Source organism: Malaclemys terrapin, chromosome 1 (genome assembly GCF_027887155.1).
Source record: "Malaclemys terrapin pileata isolate rMalTer1 chromosome 1, rMalTer1.hap1, whole genome shotgun sequence".
In the NCBI taxonomy this organism is placed as follows: Eukaryota; Metazoa; Chordata; order Testudines; family Emydidae; genus Malaclemys; species Malaclemys terrapin.
Window position 1 is genome coordinate 103,725,457 of NC_071505.1, and position 26,418 is coordinate 103,751,874.

The window sequence follows — 26,418 nt, forward strand, 5'->3', positions numbered from 1 at the left end:
GGCCACACTAAGCACATTAATTCAGTGGTGTGCGTCCATGTACCGGGGCTAGCATCGATTTCTGGAGTGTTGCACTGTGGGTCGCTATCCCATAGCTATCCCATAGTTCCCGCAGTCTCCTCCACCCATTGGAATTCTGGGTTGAGATCCCAATGCCTGATGGGGCCAAAAACATTGTCACAGGTGGTTCTGGGTATATCCACCCCCGTCTCCAGGGAAGCAACAGCAGACAACCGTTTTGTGCCTTTTTCCTGGGTGAACAGTACAGACGCCATACCATGGCAAGCATGGAGCCCACTCAGCTCAAGACAGCAACCATGAACATTGTAAACACCTCGCGCGTTATTGTGCAGTTTATGCTGAACCAGAACCTGCAAAACCAGGCGGCGAGGAGTAGGCTACAGCAGCGAGAGTGATGAGGATATGGACATGGAATTCTATCAAACCGCGGGACCCGGTGCTTTGGAGAGCATGCTGTTAATGGGGCAGGTTATAGCCGTGGAACGCCGATTCTGGGCCTGGGAAACAAGCACAGACCGGTGAGATCGCATAGTGTTGCGGGTGTGGGACGATTCCAAGTGGCTGCGAAACTTTCGCATGCGTAAGGGCACTTTCTTGGAACTTTGTAACTTGCTTTCCCCTGCCCTGAAGCGCCAGAATACCAAGATGAGAGCAGCCCTCACAGTTGAGAAGCGAATGGCGATAGCCCTGTGGAACCTTGCAACGCTAGACAGCTACCGGTCAGTCGGAAATCAATTTGGAGTGGGCAAATCTACTGTGGGGGCTGCTGTGATGCAAGTAGACAAAGCAATCACTGAGGTGCTACTACGAAAGGTAGTGACTCTGGCAAATGTGCAGGTCATAGTGGATGGCTTTGCTGCAATAGGATTCCCTAACTGTGGTGGGGCGATAGATGGAACCCATATCCCTATCTTGGCACCGGAGCACCAGGGTACCCAGTACGTAAACCGCAAGGGGTACTTTTCAATGGTGCTACAAGCACCTGTGGATCACAAGAGATGTTTCACCAACATCAACGTGGGCTGGCCAGGAAGGGTTCATGACCCTTGCGTCTTCAGGAACACTAATCTGTTTAAACGGCTGCAGTAAGGGACTTACTTCCCGGACCAGAAAATAACAGTTGGGGATGTTGAAATGCCAATAGTTATCCTTGGGAACCCAGCCTATCCCCTTAATGCCATGGCTTATGAAGCCATACACAGGCAGCCTGGACAGGAGTCAGAAGCTATTCAACTACAGGCTGAGCAAGTGCAGAATAGTGGGTAGAATGTGCATTTGGCCGTTTAAAAGGTTGCTGGCGATCGTTACTGACTCGCTCAGACCTCAGCCAAACCAATATCCCCATTGTTATTTCTGCTTGCTGTGTGCTCCACAATCTCTGTGAAAGTAAGGGGGAGACCTTTATGGCGGGGTGGGAGACTCAGACAAATCGCCTAGCTGCTGATTACGCGCAGCCAGACACCAGGGTGATTAGAAGAGCAGACCAGGAAGCGCTGTGCATCAGAGAAGCTTTGAAAACCAGTTTCATGACTGGACAGGCTACAGTGTGAAATTTCTGTTTCTTTCTCCTTCATGAAAACCCGCTCCCTTTATTGACTCATTCTCCGTAAGGAACCCACCCTCTCCCTTCCCCCAGCTTGCTTTCAAAGGAAATAAAGTCACTATCGTTTAAAAATCATTTATTCTTTATTAATTGATTATAAAAAGAGGGAGAGAACCTGGGTGGGGTTTGGGAGGAGGATCGTCGGGAAGGAAAAGGCCACTAAAAAAAGGTTAAAAAAATGACAGCCTTTTGCTCGGGCTATCCACTGGGGTGGAATGGAAGGGTGTACGGAGCCTCCCCCACCCCGCGTTCTTACACGTCTGGGTGAGGAGGCTATGGAACATGGTGAGGGGAAAGGGGGGCTATACAGGGGCTGTAGCGGCACTCTTATCCTGCTGCCGTTCCTGAAGCTCCACCAGACGCCAGAGCACGTCTGTTTGCTCACGCAGCAGCCCCAGCGTTGCATCCTGCCTCCTCTGATCTTCCTGCCGCCACCTCTCATCTCAAGCATCTCTCCTCTCCTCACATTCGCTGGCTTCTTTCCTATACTTTGAAACCGTGTCCTTCCACTCATTCAGATGAGCTCTTTCACTGCGGGTGGATTCCATGATTTCTGCGAACATCTCGTCTCGTGTCTTCTTTTTCCGACGCCTTATCTGAGATAGCCTTCGGGACGGAGGAGGAAGGCTTGAAAAATTTGCAGCTGCTGGAGGGAGGGAAAAAAGGAGAGAATTTTTTAAAAAGATACATTTTGCAGAACAATGCTTATACTCTTTCACAGTAACCAACACTATTCACATTACATAGCACATGTGATTTCAGTACAAGGTTGTATTTTGCCTCTTAATATTGAGTGCCTGTGGCTTTGCTGCTACAGATCACAGACACAGGTATGGGCAACAGAATTCGGCTTGCATGAGGCCATGGTAAGCCATTGTCTTCTGCGCCCTCCTTTCCCACATACCAAGCAAAGCCCGTTGAGTGCTGCCGTTTTCCTGTTAACCTTCAGCAGCAGAAAACAAACTAACAACCACCCCCATCCAATTCTCTGGATGATCACTTTACCCCTCCCCCCACCGCGTGGCTGGTATCAGGGAAGATCCCTGCTAGCCAAATGCGAAAAGCTCTGGGCCAATTCCCCTCCCTGCACTTGGCTAACTGCAGGGAAGGACTTCTTTTTCAGCCACAGGCAAACAGCCCAGTAGGAACGGCCACCTCTGTCCCCTTAATTAAATTCCCGTATTTTAACCAGGTTACCATGAGCGATATCACTCTCCTGAGGATTACACAGTGAGATAAAGAACGGATGTTGCTTGAACGCCAGCAAACACCGGGACCATACGCTGCCAGGCTTTGTCATGCAATGATACCAGATTACTTGCTGTAAGCATGGCGTGGTCAAGTGTCCTACCATGGAGGAGGGAATAAGGCTGCACTGCCCAGAAACCTTGTGGAAAGGGTTTTGGAGTACCTCCAGGAGAGCTTCATGGAGATGTCCCTGGAGGATTTCCGCTCCATCCCCAGACATGTTAACAGACTTTTCCAGTAGCTGTACTGGCCGCGAATGCATCCCAAGTCCTCAGGGCAAAGTAATCATTAAAAAACGCTTGCTTTTAAAACAAGTTTTATATTTTAAAAGGTAAACTCACCTGAGGTCCCTTCCATGGGGTCATGGTCTTGGATACTGGCTTGGGAGGGTACTTCAGTCAGGCTGAGAAAAAGATCCTGGCTGTTGAGGAGAACGGAGTGCTGGGTGCTCTCCGCAAGCTCGTCATCCTCCTCCTCTTCCCCGTCCGCAGAATCCTCAGGTGTAGTTGATGAGATTATCCCCGCCTCGGAATCCACGGTCAGAGGTGGGGTAGTGGTGGTGGCTCCCCCTAGAACTGCATGCAGCTCGGCGTAGAAGCGGTACGTCCGTGGCTCTGACCCGGAGCGACCGTTTGCCTCCTTTGTTTTTTGATAGGCTTGTCTGAGCTCCTTGACTTTCATGCGGCACTGATCTGAATCCCTATTGTGGCCTCTCTCCATCATGCCCTTGGAGATTTTTTCAAAAGTTTTGGCATTTTGTCTTTTCGAACGAAGTTCTGCTAGCACTGAATCCTCTCTCCATATAGCGATCAGATCCAGTACCTCCCGTACGGTCCATGCTGGTGCTCTTTTTCGATTATCGGCCTGCATGGTTACCTGTGCTGATGAGTTCTCTGTGGTCACCTGCGCTCTCCACGCTGGGCAACCAGGAAATAAAATTCAAATGTTCGCGGGGCATTTCCTGTCTACCTGGCCAGTGCATCCGAGTTCAGATTGCTGTCCAGAGGGGTCACAATGGTGCACTGTGGGATAGCTCCCGGAGGCCAATACCATCAAATTGCGACCACACTAACCCTAATTCGAAATGACAATATCGATTTTGGCGCTACTCCGCTCGTCGGGGTAGAGTACAGAAATCGATTTTAAGAGCCCTTTATTTCGAAATAAATGGCTTCGTTGTGTGGACGGGTGCAGGGTTAATTCAATTTAACGCTGCTAAATCCGAATTAAAGTGATAGTGTAGACCAGGCCAGAGATACTCAGTTTCATCAACAACCTGTAACTGATTGCAATCATTTTTCCAAACCAAAAGTAATTGATTTCTAAGATTCAGCTTTCAACAAAAAGAGTGAATGTTGATACATGGACTCTTTCAATGCTAGCATCTTGTGTCTTGTAATGAGGAAAATACAGTGAGTGGCATCATCATAGTAGAGTACTTCCATTGGGAATGCATATTGCATTAACTTTCATCATAAGAAAAAATCCATTCAATCCCCAAACATCTGTTACGTAAAGTTACACTTGGCAGGAAAATACTTCAAAAGGAGAAAAAAAAATGTTTTCCAAACTAAAGAAGTATGAACTGAAGTATCACTCAATTAAAGGTGGCTTCTCACTAGGGCTGGGTGGAAACTTGATTTTTTGTTTTGTGGGAAATGCTGTGAGTTTGAAAAATAAACTGTTCCAAAAGAGAACAAAGGCAAGAAGTTTCAAAATGTGGGGGGAAAGCTGTTTCAGGTCAATAGAAAAATGTATTATGGACTATTAAAAATTAAAATAATTTCAAAACTGAAAATAACGACATGTTCCAAAAAGGCTGAAGCAGAACTTATTCTCCCCAGCCATTAAAGTGGCATCAGGAGGCCAATAAGTCTGGGTGTCTCCGCAGGGACTTCCTGAGTCATCTATTTTGAATTTCTTCCTCTGAAAGAACAGAATCTAATTGGAATGATTTAATAATTCTGGAACTACTCCCCAGTGACAAGAATATATAGTCTCTACTCCCAGCTGATAAACACATCCAACCATCCTGCAACCCATGATGCTCCCCACCTGAACGAGCCTGTGCCCTGAGAATCCATCCTGGGGTGAACCAGCCTGAATTCTAATGTCCCCGAAACTCACCCAAGAGTAGACAGACAGCTTGAGTCCGGGCAACTGGATTGGCCACTGGGAGCTGAGGAGGATGCCTCAGTCTCCATGCCCCAAGAGACAGGAAAGAAGGCAAGACTCAGAGGGAGCTCCAGAGGGCTGGTTTCCCACCTTGAAATGTCCACCTTGCCCCCTCTTAGAAGTCGGGTATAATACTTTAATTGTTCCCCAAGGCTCATCTCTAGTTCTCACCAGGTCCTGAAAACCCTGTCCTCATCTGAGAGTCCAGCTTATAAGAAAACAACTGATGGGAATGGAGTAGGGGGGTAAAAGACATATACCCTAAATGCACTCGCCTCCAGTGTCTACAGGTCCCGGTGCCTCTAGAAAGTATGTATTTCCTACTCCGGGGGGAATTCTGCACCACTGCGCATGCGCAGAATATCTCCCGCAGATTTCTTTGCTTCCCCGCAGAAAATGACTTTCTGACAGGGAAGCAAGGGGAAGCTGCAAAAGGAGTCATGCACCACTCCCTAGCTCAACAGGTACATCACTGCAGGCACCTGGAGCAGCCAGCAGAGAGGTAAATCACTGCAGGGCTGGGGACACCTGAGCCGGGATCAGCTGCTAGTCCCGGCTGGGCTAGAGGCAGGAGAGAATGGGACTACTTCTTCCTCTGCAAGGAGTGGCTAGGGGTGTGTCAGACACACCCCCAGAAACCTCCCCCAGCTGCAGGAAGCTCAGCATCCTCCCCTGCTTCCTACCCCCATTGCTCCTCAGCTCCAGGGGGGGAGGGGTCACTGTACAGGGAGCTGCTCCCCCATCCACCCAACGCCTGTGTATCTGGACCTCCCATATCCAGCCACCCTCACCAAGCCTCATCCGGTACACCCAGAACCCCACCCCACTGAACCTCAACCCCTGTATCTGGAGCCCCCCTGCACCCAGTCCCCTGCCTCCAGACCCCAACCCCTGCACCCAGACCACTCTCCACTGAGCTTCCTGCATTCAGACCCCCATCCTGATAAGTCCTACCCCCTGCACCACCCTGAACTAGGATGACCAGACAGCAAATGTGAAAAATTGGGACAAGGGGTGGGGGGGGTAATAGGAGCCTATATAAGAAAAAGACCCAAAAATTGGGACTGTCCCTATAAAATCTGGACATCTGGTCACCCTACCCTGAGCCCCCACATCCAGACCTCCATACCACGGACCCCCAACTAGCTGCACCCAGACCCCCCGTGCTGAGACCTCCACACCCAGACCCCTCTGCTAAGCCCAAACCACTTTCACCTGGAAGCCCCTGCAAAGTCCCATTGCCCCTGCAACCCTCCCCGCATCCAGATCCCCTCACACCTAGATCCCCCACTGAGCTGCCTGCACCCAGATTGTCCCACACAAAATGCTTTCACCTCACACCTGGATCCCCCCCCACTGAGCCCCTCCACACTTGGATCCTGCCTGGTTGAGCCTGCAAGCCCCATGCCTGGTGCACTTGGTGCAGAAGGGCAGGCCCAGACCTTGTGCTGTGTCAGGGTGAGGTGCAGCCTCACCACTGAGTCCGTGTCCCGGGGGGTGGGGGGGGAGGCTGCAGGGTGATCTCCCACCTTCGTACAGCCAGTGGCCTGTGCTCCCCACTGCCATGCTGGAGCCTCTGCATTTATTTATTGAGAAATAAATCTTGCAGAATTTTAAAATACTGTGCTCAGAATTAAATTTTTTGGCACAGAATGCCCTCAAGAGTAATTTCCTAAATGTACCACGCTTTTGTAAGCACATGTATGGTTCCAAGTACACTTATGAATCCTGCATGATTTTTCAGATGAGAGGAGCTCTTGCAATTACTACATTCTGGCACAGTGAATTCTTCCCACCACACCACCAGCTATAAGCTTTTAGTTTTATGCATGTATTCAACTTTGTTTTCTTTACCAGAGCAAGTATTAATGATCAATACACTTTATTATGACAGGTTTTTTATCTAATGGTTAGGGCTACAGAGATAACATCTGAGGCAAGAAGTTCAAGATTTCATAAGAATTCTTCATAAAGACTTAACTACATCTGCCTAAAAGTTGGGTTTTTTTTTTTTTTTGGTTTAAATCCTAGATCTTGGTAAGGTATTACTTCAGCTCTGGCCATTAGCCACATAACCTCATAGTAAGGCATTATGCTTTCAGTATAAATTATCTACTCAACTAAAATACAAGTAAATTTGTGTTGAAATACTAAGTCAGTCAGTCTTTTTCAAAATTTCCCCAACACTTTCGCCCCCTTTTTTTAACATTAAAAAAAACAAAAACTATGGAATAGCCCAAAAAAGAACATTACGAAAAAAGCTACATTTCCTGTAATGTGTCAGTAAGTTCAGCTTAGGTTTTCACATGGGCTCAAGACAACATTCACTCTGACCCTGAAACCATTCTAGATATTAACTCAAAGCAACTGAAGCTGAGCTTTTTAATGAGACTCTGTAGTAGGTACTTAAGAACTTTAGAATCCCATTGTCTTTTTTCTTAAAGAATTCTTCTCTACAAATCTGTGATTGGGAACTTGACAGAAGCATAAAGTATATAAAAACGAGGGTGTTAGAATTTAAGTAGCTATCCTTTTCAAGAGCAAAGTCACCCCTCACAAGATGGTTTGGTAGGTCTCTTGTTTCATAGCTAACCAGACCTCCTCAAAATGTGTGTGAGCTGAGTAAGTACAGACCATAAATATACATTTTTGCAACTGAACATATCAGGGCTGAATTAAAAAGTGTATTCAGAATAGCCAAAGTTCCTCATTATATCAACTTAATGTATGTAAAGTATGGTGCTTTATCTGTTACAAATCTATTCTGTTTAAAGGCTATGTACAAAATATTTACATTTGCAGGTGAACACATTACATGAATAAAACTGGTTCCTACTGTTCTATTCAGGTTTTTACTTAAAACAAACGTCTTTGGTCCAAGAGCAGTAGCCACTTACCAGTAACAAAATACGATAATTCTTGCTACATACCCATCACTTTCTCTTCCTACATGTTGTGTAAAATATAGAGAGCGTGCGTGCACACACTGATGTGATGGCATTTAAATCTTTAAACTGTAAATTCCTTTTTTGTATCAGGAATAAAAATCTCAGTTTTTACTATGTATTAGCAAAGTTTTGACTGCTGACATTACCATTCTTGTCTACTACGCAAGTAATGCTATTAGAACTAGAGTTAGAAACAAATGATGATGATGATTACTTACAGAAAAGAATTATTATGTGACTGACAGAAGTCTGAGTTGTGGGATCAAGAGTCTAATCCCAGCCCTGCCATAGACCCATTCCCTGTTTGAGTTTTCCCATCTGTAAAGTGTACTGGATGTAATTTGGTTCATGTGATATAAGTAAACATGAAGACACTTTTACTGCTAAGGTAGGAATATGGCAACTGTTTAGCAACTGGTGTAGCTAAAAGTAGAGGTCCTAGAAGTAGAGTCTGATGACCCAGAACACTTGGATGCCCAGGCTCCCAAATCACTCACATGCTTTTGAAAGTTTTACCATCAGTGACTGATGCAAGAGACCAGAAGTCAGGGTTTCTGGGTTCTAAACCCAGCTCTAGAACCAATTTGCTATGTGACATTGGTCAAGTCACTTTGTCTTTGTGCCTAAATCGCCCAAAAACCTCAAAATACTTTGCATATCCCAGTGCCGAACTCATTCTGCAAACAGCAATTTAAACCTCAACACCCCAGTAAGAGAGGTATTACCTCCTTTTACAGATTGGGAAACAAACACCGGCTAGTTAACAGATATGTCCAGGAGTCTCACCATGGCTGTGACAGACACAAATTAGAGCCCAGGTATCCTGAACCCCAACCCAGTGGCCAATCCACGGGAATAGACCTTATGCTTCAATAGCGATTAAGGGCACAATCCCGCAAACACAGAGATTCGGCAATATCCGACAAGTGCTTTGAGATTCTCAGCCACAAGATAAACTGATTGCAAAAGCGTACTACAGCTTCTCAGATGCACAGCACAGAGGAGCCGGAGGGGGGATGCCTGAAGACCCCCGACTTTCGGTTTTGACCCAGAGACAGATCCCTTGACGCTGCACCTGTCACTACCAGCGGCCCTACATCAAAACGAGGCGCGCAGTAGCTTCTCCAGCTCTCCGGGCAAAGGGAGGCCGGGAGCCCCGCACAACGAGCAGGGACCTTGCCGAGGCGACCCCGCGCTGCAGATACACAGCACTACCCCGGCCCGCTGCTGTCCGCGCCCCAGGGCCAGGCCGCCCGCCGGAGCCACCTGCGCCGCCTGCACTTGTTGAGCAGGAGCAGCGTGTGCGCCGGGCCCCCCTGCCTTAACCCTTGGGAGCCAGGCGCTGTCGCCCTGGCCAGGCGCAAAGCGGCCGGGGTGGCCCGGGGGAGCGCCGGCGGCAACCGGAGGCGCAGCTGAGCTAAGCAGCCCCCTCCCAAGCCGCAGCATCGGAGCAATGCGGAGCGGCCCGGGCTGGGCCTGCCGGCGCCAGGGATCCCCCTTTGCCGCGGCCTCCCCCGCCCGTCATCCCCCGCCCAGGGAGACCCCGTCATCCCCCGCCCAGGGAGACCCCGTCATCCCCTGCCCCCTCCCGCTACATTGGGAAGGGGAGACCCCGTCCCGCCGCCGCCGCGCCCTTCACCTGGGTCCCTGGGCAGCCCCGGCCCCGCCGTGCACAACCCGCTCCCGGGCCACACAGCGGGCAGCCTCCGGCAGGGGGCAGGGGCCAGGGCAGCGCGCACCTCCTGCCTCGCGGCGGCAGCTCAGGCCGCAGAGCCAGGGGTCGGGGAAGCCCCAGGCAGCGGCTCCGGGGGGTTCCAGTACACCCCGCCCGGCGGCCCCTCTCCCCGCCCGGCGCTCACCTCCTCTGGGATGGCCGGCTCGCCGCCGCCGCCGCCCCCCGGGAACGAGGCCCCAGCTCCGGGCGGCGGCTCAGGCTCCATGTCCCCGTTGAAGAGCGAGGCCCCCTCGGAGCTACTGCCGCTGCTCAGCGCCGCCATCTTGGGTCGAAGCGCTGGAGGAAGGGGAGGGGGAAGCCGCGTCCCCGCTGCCAGGCCGCCCCCAGCCGCGACCCGTAGTGGGAGTGGGGGGGGGAACCACACAACCCGGAGAGCTCCAGCGGCCCGCACCACTAGACGTCACACTCGGTCCGTGACGTCACCTGTAATAGTCGCTGTCACTGCGCATGGGCCGTCTGACGTCATGGGGAACACCTTGACATCACGGCGCGACTAAACGTCATCCAGGGAACTCAGAGGGCGCGGGATGTAACCCCGCCCCTTTCCTATAAGCTCCTCCCCGACCCCTTCACTAACATCCTTAAAGCCCCTTTCCAGTCTCTCCCAGCTCCGTTCCATTCTTTGCCTCCCCACAATACCATCTGCATAGTACTCCCACCTCAGCCCTAGAGCCTATTCCATACACACCCTCCCTCCCTGCTCCCTACAACTAGGGTGACCAGATGTCCCGATTTTATAGGGACAGTCCCGACTTTTGGGTCTTTTTCTTATATAGGCTCCTATTACCCCCCACCCCCTGTCCCGATTTTTCACATTTGCTGTCTGGTCACCCTGCCTACAACCTTTCTCCTCTCTACATATACCTCCCTCTCCATAGACCCCCTCCTTCGAGCCAGCCCCTAACAGCCTTCCCCCCCCTACCATCCTCCCAGGGCCTATGCACTCTTTCCTTACCCAATACCCCAGCCTTTCCTGGGGCTCTCTCCCCCTCCGAGGCCACCTCAAGACTCTTACCCAAGTCAGGGCAGAAAATCCCTTTGGTATAGTGTTAGCCTGTTGATCCCTCATTCTTCCAACTTAGCAATTAGTAGTAGTAGTATAAAGCACTGAAGTTTCATATTTTCACCTAAAAATACACCATTAGCAAATCACGCAAGGGCAGGAAGCACAATGACAAGTCACTAATTGGAAGTAGGATACTAACTTCTGCTAAGATGGGGTCTCTACTCGGAGAGGGGGCTCAAAAGGTTAAAGTCTGGCTCTGCTATATAGGAAGACAGTCTTCCAACAAGTGGAGGGGGGTTCAAAAGCAACAACAATAATACATCAGAATGTGCTGCTCCTCTACTAACCTGGCATGCCACAAAGCATGAAGTAACTAAAAAAAACAAACACCTTTGTACTGAGAAAATATTACATAAGAAGAAAAGTCATTTGTAAAGAGTCTTTAGGACAAATTTTTCAACTGTGACCACTGATTCTAGGGTAACCAACCTGAAGTGCTTAGGATCTGATTTTCAGAGGTGTTGAGTGCCTGCAGCCCCCATTGGCTTTATTTGGAAACTCATGCCCTAGATGTCTCAATTTAGACACCAAGGTAAAATCCTGGCCCCCCCTGAAGTCAGTGGGAGTTTTGCCAGTGGTTTCAGTGGGACCAGGACTTCACTTCTGAAATTAGTGGGCAAAATGTGGATATAAAAAAGGAGGGTGTGAGAAAGCTGAATGTAAACTTCAAAGGGCCCACAATCACAATTCTGTATATTTTTATGGGTAAAATAGTCTCTTCAAAACTACAGTATGTTCTAGAACCTTAAGGCTTTGATCCTGCAGAAGAAGCCATAGGCACAAGGGTCTGCCTGTGCAGATCCAGTTGAATGATTGGGGTCTAAGGGTGCATATTTAAGTACTGAATATCAAAAGAGTCCAAAGTTAAGATTGTACAGACAAAATTATCTTTAACCCCTTTACAATACTGTCCCTAATTATATAACATACTGTTTCCCAAGTTGCAGTTGGAAAAAATGCATAATACATGAGTGCTGACAATATTATTAAAATACATTTCCAAGAGAGATAATACATTACAGTATAAGTTAACAATATACCAGAACATTGACAATAAAAATTATTATACAATAATGGGGAACTATTGCAAGAGGCTACAACTGTTTAAATTTATTAAAAAACTATGATGTAACATTTGAGAAATGTTATGTAAGCATGTATGTAAGACATTTTTATAGACATGCACAAAAGGAACAGTTAAAGGAACTCTGCCAGCTTGAAAAATCAGTTTTCAGACATAATTGTAACTAGAGTAAAATACATTTAACATCTAAGATTATTAAAACAGAGAGGAGTTAAAAACAAAACACCGCTAATATTTTCAGTTTGTTTATTGACAGCTTGAGCCTCCAAACATTATGCCCATTCTTAACTTTATTCATGTATGTAAGTGTTTACAGGATCGGGGTTTTAGTTGCTCTCTTGCTGAAAATATTCTCATGATATCCTCAAGAAAGCAACAGAAAAACCTCATGCACATTTTTTAAAAGATTACCAAAGATACATCAAAACAAACAAACAAATCAAGACATCCTATTTAAAGGATGTTCTGTCACAACCTGGAATATTTTAAATTAGTCAATTAAACAGATTCAAGTTGACAGCGTCCCTTTGAGATGGCACAAGCATCCTTAACTTTTGCGTTTCCTGACATTTGACATGCAGCCTTCTCATTCTATTAATGTAGTTTTGGGATGCTGAATACTCTATAAAATATATATACACACACAATAACATTTGGTTTTATATGGCACCTTTCACACTCAAGTTAGTGCTTTGTAAAAGCACTTGGAAATGAGTTCTGTGCTGGTGGTACTATAAATATTAACTATAAGTATAACAGCTATTTATTGTATGAGCTCAGCAATAGCTCCCATACAGGCTGGAACTAGGGTGACCAGACAGCAAGTGTGAAAAATCGGGATATGGGGTAGGAGGGTAATAGGAGCCTATATAAGAAAAAGCCTAAAAAAATCGGGACTGTCCCTATAAAATCGGGACATCTGGTCACCCTCGCTGGAACGTTAGATCCTGTTTTATTAAGAGGAGGAACTTTGGCCGCAAGTCTGGTCAAAATTATTTCCTGCTCTGTTCAAAAGGCCACACAATATTTAACTCCCACCTGGACAGCCACCAGAGATATGCAGAAGGGATTTGTTTAACAAGTCATCTGACATACTACACCTTAATAACACAGCACCTCCCTACTAGGGCAGTACAGTATCATCACTGAATAGAAGCTCAAATTTTTGTGTCACGGGTGGCTCGGAGTACTACCACCACTAACCAACACTTTGTAAGAGAACCAAACATAAAAACTAAGTTACTTGCCAACTTTGTAACTTTACGCCTTACAAATCTGTGTTCTAAACATACTGTTGAAAAGATAATAGTCAACAATGCCCTATGTGAGATAAGAATCTGAAGTGTTGGCAAAAAGTGTACACAGCCTGTAGGCAAAACACAGATTAGGAAATAAATGTAACAACGAAGATTAGAATGTTGAGAGAGATTTCCCTGTACTTGTAAGGAAATTAAAAGAAGTGCAGTATTAAGTACTTATCTGGTAGGCACATTCCTTAGGTAGCTGATGTTAATGAAAAAGAACAGGAGTACTTGTGGCACCTTAGAGACTAACAAATTTATTAGAGCATAAGCATAAGTGCCACAAGTACTCCTGTTCTTTTTGCGGATACAGACTAACAGGGCTGCTACTCTGAAACCTGTTAATGAAAAAGTCACTGGGTGAAATTCATCCCTGGTGTAACTCCTTTTGCTTCAATAGAATTTACTACAGGGATGAATTTGGCCTTACTGTGCAAAGTTTAGTCATAATCCATGTTTTATTCTCCAAACAATTTACAGTCCGGGTGTAAGTCTAACATCAGCACCAGTAGCCTACCATCAATCTACAATTTTTTAGTACATTTTCCTACTGCCTTTAATAATCCCACATTGCTTTGTTCTTGCCCATTTTATTTTATCAGGAGGTTTGCGTTCACATGGAGAGTGTTAGTCATACTATGTTATTATTATTTATTATTTATACTGTGTAACACATTAAGGACTGCAAGTATGAACCTTAATGCTGCCAGCTGAGAACCAGAACTAGAATTAGAGCTAACAGTTACCACCTAATACATATGGTGTGGGTGGGTTGTTTTTTGTTTGCTTGTTTTGTTTTTAAATAAAAGAGAGAATGCAATGCTGCTAAACAGGGCTGGCTCCAGGCACCAGCCGACCAAGCATGTGCTTTGGGCAGCACCTTGTAAGGGGCGGCCAATCTTGGGACAGCAGGGGGTGCTTGGGGTTTTTTCTGTTGTTGTTTTTGTTTCGGCCGGGCCGTGCTCGGGGGGGTGGGTTGTTTGTGTTTCGGCGGCGTGGCGTGGCACTTGGGGGTGTGTGTTTCAGTGGCGCGGCGCTGGGGAGTGTTTCAGTGGTGCGGCGCTCAGGGTTTTTTTTTTATTTTTGGTGCGGCGAGGTGGCGCTCAAGGTTTTTTTTGTTGTTGTTGTTGTTGTTTTTGTTTCGGCCGGGCAGCGCTCGGGGGCGTGGGTTGTTTTTGTTTCGGTGGGGTGGCGTGGTGCTTGGGTGGGGGGGGGGGGGATGTTTCGGCGGCACGGCGCTGTGGGGAGGTTTCGGCAGCATGGTGCTCGGGGTTTTGTTTTTTTTTCCCCGGCGGCGTGGCGCTGGGGGAGGGGTTTCAGCAGCACAGCGCTCAGGGTTTGTTTTTTTCCGGTGGCGCAGCGCTCGGAGAGGGGGGTGTTTCGGCAGGGCGGCACGGCACGGTGCTCGGGGGGGGTGTTTCAGCAGGGCGGCACAGCGCTCGAGGGGGCATGTTTCGGCGGCGCGGCGTGGCGCTCGGGGGGGGGGGCGGTGTGTGTTTCGGCCGCGCAGCACTCTTTTTTTTGGTTGGGGAGGCAAAAAAGTTAGAGCCGGCCCTGCTGGTAAGAGATGATGGCTTGAGAAGGTTCACACTGTACCTCCTTGCTCTTTGGGAGGGTCCACATCCATTGATGAATATAATTCATATTTCGTGGTCCTGCATCATCTTTGGTTTCTCTGCTTAGGCCCTCAGAAAGGAGGCTAATCAGTGTTAAATGTAACAGTGCTTTTGATACAGAATTCTGTTCACTAAGGATCAATACCACCACTCCATTTTGCAGAGGCTACCAGACAGCCTTTAGCTGCTACTTCCAGTCACTATCAACATAAGTTCAAGTCAAATTAGTGCCCTACATATGAATGTGGATTGCCACGGGCACGCAGGGTGAAAGAAAATGCAGGCCTGTTGTTTACCAGGCTGCACGTGGCAATAGACTATATTGGTAAGGGATGCAAGGAGAGTATGGGTCACACTGCAAACTGCAGACACACACACACACACACACTAATCAATTTAAAGTTTTATTGGGGATAATTACAAGGGGTAAGGGAGCAGGGTTTGATTAGCTAATAGAGTTAATGAAACTTAAAACACACAATGACTAAAATGTCTACTAACAATATTTATAAACAAAGATGCAGCATTTAGTAATAACTGATACTTACAAATACAAACCAACGCATAACGACCGGCAAACGTAGAAACTCTGTTTGAAACACGTGAGCTGAGAGAGAGGCTTCGAGGTGATCAGGCTCGGTTACGGGTGTATACAGGATACACAGGATTCGTTTTTCTTTCTCCTCTCCCTGCCTGCACATGGCAGGCAGCCCATAAAGTACCAACTATGACATCATAGAAGTGTCATAGGGGACGGGGCCCAAAACCTGTTTGTGTTAGTTTATGATTGGCACAAGCAAAGTTTACACCAAGTAGGGGAGCAGGTGCCTCAAAGTCTGGCTTCGCCCCCAAAAGGTGAGGAAATGCATATTGCTTTAGAATGCGTGCAACACTGAATGACAAAAGAAGAGGCCAGGGCAATACCGGTGTGGGCAAGTTTTACGGGATGCAGACAGGAACTCATCTCAACAATGAAGGGCTCTGTTTTTTCATTGCCCAACCCTTAAACCATCCAGACCTCTGGGTGGATCATTCCTAGGACGTAGTACAGACAGTCTAACTGCTATTATGGCAAGTAATTTGTATTTGTAAACATAAAAAAACCTGCCCCTTTCCAAGGAATGTGTACTTATGCCATTTTTTGCACCAACGTTTTTTTTTTATTATTTTTTTATTTTTAAGAAAAACGTTAAATTCTGTTCAGAAAAATAAGTTGGTTAGCTAGTTAAAGGGCACAGACATCATTTAGATTACCCAACATAATTTGACCAATACATGTTAACACACACATTTTTAAGACAAAATGCTTAGTCAGTAGAAAATAAGACAGTTTACGTGACAGTGCCTAGCCCAATATAGAAATTTGAACACATCAGCTGTCCTTCCACAAAGAAATCACATTACCTTGACAGAATGCTCAGAAGAAATTAGTGTCCAGTGGTGTGAAAAGGCTTCTCAGTCAGACCTAAGATAGGTCTTGTTTGCCATCTCCTTTTCAAAGAAGGGAGCATTTTGAAACAAGTAAATGATAAACAAACACCTTTTTTGCCGCCCCAAGCAAAAGAGTGCCGCCCTGCTGTAACACCCCCTCCCCGAGCGCTGCGCCGCGCCACCCTGCCAAAACAACCCCCCCAGCGCCGTGCCACCGAAACACACACCCTCCAAGCGCCGCACTGCCGAAACACCCCCCCAAGCACCACCAAAACACCCCCCTGAGCGCTGCGCTGCCAAAACGCCCCCCCACAAGCGCCACACCACCTAAACACCCCCCTAGTGCCGTGCCGCCAAAACACACACCACCCAAGCGCCGCCAAAAGACACCCCCCCGCTGAGACAAACTCAGACCTCAGCCAAACCAATATTCCCATTGTTATTGCTGCTTGATGAATGTTCCACAATCTCTGTGAAAGTAAGGGGGAAGACCTTTATGGCGGGGTGGGAGGTTGAGGCAAATCATCTGGCCGCTCATTACGTGCAACCAGACACCAGGGTGATTAGAAGAGCACACCAGGAAGCGCTGTGCATCAGAGAAGCTTTGAAAACCAGTTTCATGACTGGCCAGGCTATGGTGTGAAAGTTCTGTTTGTTTCTTCTTGATGAAAACCCGCCCCCTTGATTGACTCATTCCCTGTAAGCAACCCACCCTCCTCCCTTCGATCATAGCTTGCTTTCAAAAGGAAATAAAGTCACTATCGTTTAAAAGTCATTTATTCTTTATTAATTGATTATAAACATAGGGAGAGAACTGACAAGGTAGCCTAGGTGGGGTTTGGGAGGAGGATAGGAGGGAAGGAAAATAATGACAGCCTTTTGCTTGGGCTGTCCACTGGGGTAGAGTGGCAGGGTGCACGGAGCCTCCCCCCTCGCGTTCTTGGGCATCTGGGTGAGGAGGCTATGGAACTTGGGGAGGGGGTAGGGCGGTTATATAGGGGCTGCAGCGGCACTCTGTGATCCTGCTGCCGTTCCTGAAGCTTCACCAGATGCCGGAGCATGTTTGTTTGATCATGCAGCAGCCCCAGTGTTGCATCCTGCCTCCTTTGATCTTCCTGCCACCACCTCTCATCTCGAGCGTCCCTCCTGTCCTCACGTTCATTGGCAGCTTTCCTGTACTTTGATACCGTGTCCTTCCACTCATTCAGATGAGCTCTTCCATTGCGGGGCAACTGCATTATCTAAGAGAACATTTCGTCTCGCATGCGTTTTTTTCGCCGCCTTATCTGAGATAGCCTTTGGGACGGAGGAGGGAGGCTTGAAAAATTTGCAGCTGCAGGAGGGAAAAAATGGAGAGAAGTATTTAAAAAGATAAATTTTACAGAACAATGCTTATACTCTTTCACGGTGAACAACACTATTCACATAACATAGCACATGTGATTTCGGTACAAGGTCGAATTTTGCATCTTAATATTGAGTGCCTGTGGCTTTGCTGCTAGAAATCACAGACGCAGCGCCCAGCAACAGAATTCGGCTTGCATGCGGCCATGGTAAGCCATTGTCTTTCGGCTTCTGCAACCTTCATAAAAGCAGCGCCCTCCTTTCCCATACCAAGCAAAGCCCATTGAGTGCTGCGGTTTTCGTGTTAACGTGCAGCAGCAGAAACCAAACTAACCCCCCCCAATCCAATTCTCTGGGATGATCGTTTTACCCCTCCCTCCACCGCGTGGGCTGGTATCAGGGAAGATCCCTGCTAGCTAAATGCGAACAGTTCAGCGCCAATACCCCCAACCCTCCCACCCCCTCGCTTGGCTAACTGCAGGGAAGGATTTCTTTCAGCCACAGGCAAACAGCTCAGTAGGAACGGCCACCTCTGTCCCCTTAATTAAATTCCCGTATTTCAACCAGGTTACCATGAACCAGATCACTCTCCTGAGGATAACACAGCGATATAAAGAATGGATGTTGCTTGAATGCCAGCGAACACCAGGACCATTCGCTGCCAGGCTTTGTCATGCAATGATACCAGATTACTTGCTACTAGCATAACGTGGCCAAGTGTCCTACCATGGAGGACGGAATAAGGCTGAACTGCCCAGAAACCTTCTGCAAAGGCTTTTGGAGTATCTCCAGGAGAGCTTTATGGAGATGTCCCTGGAGGATTTCCGCTTCATTCCCAGACACGTTAACAGACTTTTCCAGTAGCTGTACTGGCCGCGAATGCATCTCAAGTCCTCAGGGCAAAGTAATCATTAAAAAACCACTTGCTTTTAAACCATGTTTTATATGTACAAAGGTACACTCACCAGAGATCCCTTCTATGGCTTCATGGTCTGGGATACCGCCTTGGGAGGGTTGGGAGGGTACTTCAGTCAGGCTGAGAAAAAGATCCTGGCTGTTGAGGAGAACGGAGTGCTGTGTGCTCTCCGCAAGCTCCTCCTCCTCATCTTCCCTATCCGCAAAATCCTCAGGCATGGCTGAGAGTAACCCCTCATCGGAATCCACGGTCAGGGGTGGCGTAGTGGTGGCGGGGCCCCCCTAGAATTGCATGCAGCTCAGTGTAGAAGCAGCATGTCTGTGGCTCTGCTCCGGATCATCCGTTTGCTTCTTTGGTTTTCTGGTACACTTGTCTGAGCTCCTTAACTTTCACGCGGCACTGATATGAGTCCCTATTGTGGCCTCTCTCCATCATGCCCTTGGAGATTTTTTCCTGTGTACCTGGCCAGTGCATCCAAGTTCAGATTGCTGTCCAGAGCAGTCACAATGGTGCACTGTGGGATAGCTCCCAGAGGCCAATACCGTTGAATTGCGTCCACAGTAACCCTAATTCGAACCGGCAATGTCGATTTCAGCGCTACTCCCCTCGTTGGGGAGGAGTACAGAAATCGATTTTAAGAGCCCTTTATGTTGAAGTAAATGGCTTTTTTGTGTAGACGGGTACAGGGTTAATTCAATTTAACGCTGCTAAATTCGACCTAAACTCGTAGTGTAGACCAGGCCTTTGAAAGGCTGCACATTAGATCCAAACTTTCAGAGATTTTACACTATTAAAAGATTTGTTAAAAACTAAATGTTAAAAATGACACGTGTTTTATAGTTTAAATATATCATATTTAATGTTTGTTCTAAATATTTATGTAGAACATTCTATTTTTTAAAAAATAATTCGGAATATTAATTTAAGAAACTTCATAGCTTTTCCTCTTTAATATATATGCCTTTTGTATTTATTTAAAAGAAAGAAAAGTCCACAAAGTTCTTAACTCAGTTACCATTCTTACATTTTAAGAAATGATGTCCTAAATAACCCCCTTTTAAAAACAACTTTTAACTTCTTATTTTGGAAGTGGTAAGAGGCATATTTACCGAGACACAAGCTTTTAACTGGTCTCCATTTGAAAATAACTTTGCAGGATCATTTCTGATAAAACATTACTCTGAAATACAACTCACACATTCAAGGTGACCTTTGAAAAGCAAAAACCAAAACATTTCCCTTTTGATGGACTATGCACATCAGGGAGGGCCTTGGCAGCTGGGAAGGCGGTCAGATTGGGCCATATGTCACATAAAGGGGAGGGCCTGGAGCACATATCACTAGCTAAATAAGAATTAATTTCTCTCCCTTCCATCCCCTGCATGTCTTTCAGCACCCTCACAACAAAGCAAAAACCACACACACCAATCCACTTCATCTCCTACCCTAATGGTGACTTCAAGGTCAGAGGTGAAAGTAAGCTGGTACGGTCCAGTACACCGTGCCGGACTGCACCAGCTTCCGCGGCTGTGATTTAAAGGGCCCAGTGCTCCTACCGCTGCAGGGAGCCCCAGGCCCTTTAAAGCGCCACCGGTGCTCTGGCAGCCGAGCTCCCATGGTGATTTAAAGGGCCTAGAGCTCCGCAGTGGTCGGAGCCCCGGGCCCTTTAATTTGCCCCGGAGCTCCCAGCCACCTCTGCAACTGGTAGCTCTGGGGTTATTCTGCAACTGGTAGCTCTGGGGTTATTTAAAGGCCCTGGGGTTCCCAGCCACAGCCAGAGCCCCAGGGCCTTTAAATCTTGAAAGGTCCCACCTCTTCCAGTTGAGGCCACGCCTCTTCTGGATGAGGCCACGCCCCCGCTCAGGACTCCAGCGTACCGGTAAGTCCTTTAAGTTACTTTCACCCCTGGTCCTGAAGTGAAGTCATCATTAAGATAAGAAAGGGGGAGCAGGCAGGAGGTAGCTATGGGAGAAGGCGGTAGAGAGGCAGGGGTTGGATAGAATATTAGATGGAGAGAGAATGAAGTAGGAACAGAAGCCACCAGCGAAGGGGCAGAGAGGCAATGTACGTGGGGAATGGGAGGCTGTGGAAAATGGGAAGGTGAGGGAAGAGAGAGAAGTAGCTGCACTGCCTGCTTTGTTTTGCTGAAACAGGGATCAAATGCCATACTTGGTAGAATCAGCCAAGACATTGCTGTTAACTTGGCTTTCTACTTATGCTTCTCATAGCTTTGATTTATGCTATCATGCAAATATCTGGTTTCTAAAAAAAAAGTCTATCGTTAACAATTCAGATGTATCAGCCTTTAAGTGCTAAATGGCTGTAGATTTTTTTGTATTATACTTCCACTTGATGGTCACATTTCATATTCTACAACTGCTTAACTGCGTACAAAACACAGCTCAGAGAACTTACCGGGGCTGTAGGAAGGGGAATTTCAAGGATTCCACATAAAACAGTTTAATTTGGTGTCCAGACAGTTATACAGCCTGGTCTTAGAAGTTTCTTCCACAACTCCCAGGCTTGCATTTTCTGTCTTTGTTTCCTTGAGCTTTCCCTTTGACCCCAGCACCTGCTGTAATTTGATTTTTTTTCCCCCCAGGACTTTCAAGGAAGTGAGGTTCTCCCTGCATCTCTGATCTAATGTTAACAGATAAGCAAGTGAATGCATCCCCTCACTCAGTTTTTTTTTTCTCTTCAGTTTTTACCTCCTTCACAGAACAGCAAAAGTCATTAGGGATTATATGGGTCTGGAGTAGGAAAGCTGTAAGACAAAGAAGAGGCTAAATCAATATGGTGACTCAAATACAGAAACTGCGGCTTTGGAATGGAACAGTGAAATAATGTTGCCCAATCAATGGTCATTGCTGTAAGAGATGTTGGTTGTATTGGTTTTATGACTATTTCTGCTATTTCAGCTGGGAATTCTTTGCAACTATTCCATGGTTGTTAAAGAGGCTGATTGGAAATGAACCTTGTAGCTACTGCGAAGGAGAGTGGGCATTTCCTCTCCACTTAATCTTCTTCAGAGGCTGGCCTGCTAGCCTGCCAACCCTCCCCATCTTCACTGTTTATTTTCACAGAACTCTGGGGTAACAGAGTATCAAGTGATAAGAGTAAAGAACAACAATTTGTCACTGTGATAGGGCAGTCTGCCTCCTTAAGGGTAGTGATGTCCCGTTCGTGATGTACAGGTTTTCCCTGAGCTGGAGAATCCTCCAAAGAAAAGGGCAGGAATTCCTCAGCACAGGAGAAAACCTGTCTAGGAGAGGTGGAAGCTTCTTTAGCATAAGCAGGGATTGCCTCAGCACATGGAAGTCACATGCCCTTGAGGAGTGGTGCTTACCTGTTATATGCTCCAGGCCCTCTACCACCTATGCTTCTCCCCCTACCTGCCTGATGCCCCTCCAAGGTCCATCAACATCCCATGCTTTTCCCTATTATTCCACAACACACTGCCTACGTGTCCAGACAGAAATTTTCAGTTGATGGGTATGTGTCAATTCATGTTGTGAAAATTGTTTGTCAGAATTGTGTGTTAAATTTTAGCTGGGGATTTCATTTGTTTTTAATATTTGTTCTTCAGCAATGCATTGAATGCGGATTGGTTCTTAATAGAAGTTTTATACTGAAATATATAGATATTAAGGTTGCGTACTGATGGGGTTAATGCCACAATTAATAGTCCGTCAGTGGTAAAGAAAAAAAAAAAAAAAAAGACTTGCTTACATTTAGTTTCCCCTAAGATGCAATCTGCTTGTCTAGCATCTGGGATTCCGGCAACTCACTGAAATACTCTATGGTTATCATTTCTATGAGTATCTGAGAATGCTTAAGATGCAATAGACCACAGGCAAAATTTCTGGTGCAATGTTCAATGATCTCTCAAAGGCTTTTGATGCTGTGGATTGCTTGCAGCCATCAGTTACACTAAAGGCTTCTGGACATGGGTATTCCTGTTCTAATTTGATATGACTTCTCCCTACAAAAGACAACAATTTGTTTCAGTAAATGAATACAACTCCCCGATACTCCCTACTGGGGAAGTTCTGCAGGGCTCCATCTTAGATCCATTTCTTATTTCTGTTTTTATAAATGAATTGTAGGTTTTGTAAATATTCATCTATACTCAGAAGGCATTATTGTTTATTATATAGAGAGCTTTTATTTGATGGCACGTTGGACTTAACTAGCAGTTTGATTTTGACAACATACAGAGAGAATTTATAGCTGTGCCTGGGTTAATACCAGGCAACAGAGCAGTGCCTTGAAAAATGACACAATATATAAGCAGGGTGGCTAAGAGCATAAACAAGCCAAGAGGCTATGGAATGCTACTTTCCAGGAGAGTCAATTATGACTGCAAGATTCTCATGCTTTTGGCTGATATTTTTTTACTTTATTTTATTCTTTTTTTTTTTAAAGTGTGAATTTAGTGTTTGTGAACAGTGCTAGACTGAAAGTCCATCCATTGTCTCTTGTCTTAGTATTATTATCATAATGCCTATTTTGAGTGTAATCTCGGTGGGGGTGGAGAAGAAACTTTTTTTGTTCTGTGTTTGTACAGTGCCTAGCACATTGGGGTCCTGCTCCATGACTGAGTTCCTCACTGCTATGATAATATAAATAATAATAAGAACAGGCACAGAACAGCCAGGCAGCAGCAACACAAGCTTCCTATACTGCACCTCAGTCCCAACCTGGAAGGACCATCTTTTGAGTAATAGGATAGGTCAGTCTCCACTTGGATTCAGCCTTTGGTCTTCCTCCTCCACCAGTTGTGATCATGGTTATGGACATGAACACCAGCCAGCTGAGAATATCCACTCACTTCATGCAGGTTGCTGAACAGCCCTCAGATGCTAGTATCTTTTGGTCACTATTGACCTGAGCTAGATTTGTTGTGGTAACAGAAAAAGGTTCTATGGCCATTACCAATCCCTCTGAACCATCCAATGTCCCTGTTTTAGTTAGGGAACTATGGCAGCCTTAACGTTGAATTTCTTGGTAGTTGGTTTGTGTGGAGACTTATTTCCAGAGACTGCTTCTACCTTTTTCTTGTAAGTGGTTCACTCAGGTGAAGCAATATCCATTCAGGCACATCCCATCTTTGTTTAGTTTTTTATACACGTTCCTGGTAGTACTTTAACAAAAAAAATGTAACCTATGATTAAATCTGCTGAAAACAAAATAAGTCCCCAGGTCAGAGGTGTACTTAAACACATTTTTAAGTTGATCCCTTTTCACTAAATGCTTAAAAGTAAGCACTTGCTTAAGTGCTTTGCTGAATTGGGGCCTAATATGCATTAGCCCGTGCTGAATCAGGTATACAAAGATTCTCCAGGGACTGCATCCTGAGGTCCTCACTAAGTATTTACTTAGGCCCAGCTTCACAAAGGGATTTAGGAGTCACAACACCTAACTTTTAGGTGCCTAGAAAAATTGCTGGAACAACAATGGAATCCACAAAACCTGATTAAGTGGCCTAGGCTCCCTATACAACAACTAGGGAGATAGACACCTTAAAATATAATCCATAAAAGCCAGCATGCTAGTGGGGAGCTGCCTAAGCTTGCCAATGCAAGATGGCAACAAGAGGGATGTGTCCTTAGCCCCACCCCTCTCAGAGTTAGGTACCTAAGTCAGGGGTTCAGGAAGGCATCTACCTCAGTGCTATGAGCTGGGTTAAACCTTGTTATGGGTTGAGTTAAAACATGGTTGAAACTCATGTGTGAGTGCCCTTCACTTAAGATTGCTGTAAAGGGCAGTTAAGGGGCCACATCTAAAGCAAGGCATAATGGAGTCTGCCCAGAAACTAGCACCATTTGGGCAGAGGGGTCCGCTGGGGATTGTTCTGACCAGTTGGGTGTCTGCAGGTATGGAAAAAAAGTGTAGGTGGGCAAACAGACAAGAAACTGGCAGAGACTTAGAGCCAATGAAAAAAAACCAAGCAGGAGCCTATAAACACAACATGACCTTGGAGAAGCCCAGACAGGGCTTTGGGGTCTGGTGCTGGCTAAAGAAGCTTGGGGCTGTAAGCAAAGCAGCTATCCCTTGTTTTTGGTTTCTCCTGCATTTGGACAAGCAGGACTTTAAATAAACAATAGCATAAAAAAATACCAGACTCCATCAATTTCTACTCCCATGTGGAGCACCCCGAGAGCCCCTCAATCTCTCCTGTTGATGCTGTTCCACTTTGGAGAAATACCTAAATAGTCATTGGGCCAGAGAGTGAAAGAATGACTCTATTGCCTGGTGATTGGGGAATGGAGGTCGGAAGTAGGAGACGCAGGATCCAGTCCCCCTGCTTCAATGAGTCTGTACTTTGTTATGTACAGTGGAACAGCTTCAACAGGCAAGATGGAGGGAGACCCCCTACCCCCACATCATAATATCCAATAGCTCAGTGGTTAGGGCACTCATGAGAGGTGTAAGATCCCTGTTCTCTCCCCAGCAGCCAGAGGGAGGAATTGAACCTGGGTCTTGGGTGAGTGCTCTAACCAGTGGGCTAAAACTTACAGGGGGTACACCACCTCCTTCTGAATTTTGAATGGGGCTCAAGCCAGTAGGCAGCTAGCTTCTGAGCACATCTACCAGCTCAGGCACCATAGGTGAGATAGATCTTCCCCCAGTTCACGGATCACACCGGGGCTTAGGTGGGACAGGAGAAGGCATCTGGATGTCTAGAGGGTGGCATTCTACACATGGCTGGAGGCAGAAACATAGGCACCTAGGGAACTTTTACAGTGACAGTTTAGGGGCCAAGTGAGTTTGGGCACCTAGAGTTAGGCAGCAGCTGAAAGTGGGTTTTATGGATTACGGTTGCAGCTGAAGCTGGGGTTTAGGTGCCTGCATCCCTTTATGAATCTGGGCCTCAGTCCTTACACAGGTATTAGTCTAAATGAAATCAATGGGTGATACTGGGCGCTCAGCATTTTAAAAATAAAAAAATAAAAAAATCAGGCCACTTCTTTAGTTGCTTGAATATAAAGCCTAACTTAAGCCACCCACCTCTGAAATCCTGGGGTGAGCAACCCTATGAATCTGTATCCAGACAAGAGTTGTAATGAAACATTAGGTTCCCTATATGTTTACTTTTACCTTTGCTGCAAAAACATTGCTACAAAAAAAAAAAAAAAAAAAGAAAAAGTGTTGCTATGTCATGTCAAGTTTCTTAGTTTTTTCCAGATTGAATGCATTCTGCTTCTGATACTGCTAAAAGGTCCATTTACTGAAAAAGCACATAAGACAAGTAACATAGGTGAATGGGGCATACCCACTGAACTCCATCAAATATTTACAAATGGTTTGAAGAGCAGGGGGATGAAGTAAAGAACTTTCAGATTTAAACAAAACACCATAAGGCCCCCTCCCCCCTGTTTCTTATCCCTTGGAGAGGTTTGTTTTCATACACTCATAGCAGCTAGAGATGGAAAAGACCGGTTAGGTCAGCTAGCATATCTCCCCTCCCCCACAGCACAGACTTGTTCCATACACTGTATTTTACAAAGCTTTGTCCAATCTAGCTTTGAATGAATGGCTCAGGCCAAGGAGGTGTAATCTACTTCTTTCAGGATCCCAATCCACAGTCCACTACATAACCATTTTAGAAACTTTTCCCCACTATTTAGCCTAAATTAACTTTCTCAATTTCATTAAATAGTTAATACTTGTAGAGTACTAAGATTCAGCAGTGGCAGCAGAATCAGCAATTGGTTAGTCCTATTTATATCCCCTTAGACAATTCTAAACAATCCCTCAGCTGCATTGGTGTTTAGAAGCGTCAAATATTTGCAAACAATTATATAGCTATTTAGTTAGCATTTAACCACATTTTAGCTACATGGCTCTTTTTATTCTATGATCATAAATTAATCCTCTCAGGACTAACAATTTTTATTCCTTTTTTCCCCTGTATTCCCTAACACAG

The 26,418-nt window shown here is 46.2% G+C and overlaps 2 protein-coding genes across 3 annotated transcripts in view; both read right to left on the bottom strand.

Moving 5' to 3' along the window:
- The window catches only part of BRAF (B-Raf proto-oncogene, serine/threonine kinase), a 131,942-nt gene extending 121,864 nt beyond the window's left edge, over positions 1-10,078 (bottom strand). For both annotated transcript variants that reach the window (XM_054033945.1, XM_054033964.1), the window contains exon 1: positions 9,855-10,078. In XM_054033945.1, the coding sequence (XP_053889920.1) occupies positions 9,855-9,992 (138 nt within the window). In that variant the 5' untranslated portion in view covers positions 9,993-10,078. The remainder of the gene's footprint in view (positions 1-9,854) is intronic.
- On the bottom strand, positions 1,745-4,488 carry LOC128840217 (myb/SANT-like DNA-binding domain-containing protein 2). The gene is made up of 2 exons (XM_054033976.1): positions 3,214-4,488; positions 1,745-2,270 (listed from the first exon to the last, which is right to left on the bottom strand). Exons 1-2 carry the CDS (start codon positions 3,740-3,742, stop codon positions 2,068-2,070), a joined length of 732 nt encoding a protein of 243 aa, XP_053889951.1. The 5' UTR covers positions 3,743-4,488; the 3' UTR covers positions 1,745-2,067.
- Positions 10,079-26,418: the final 16,340 nt, after the last annotated feature.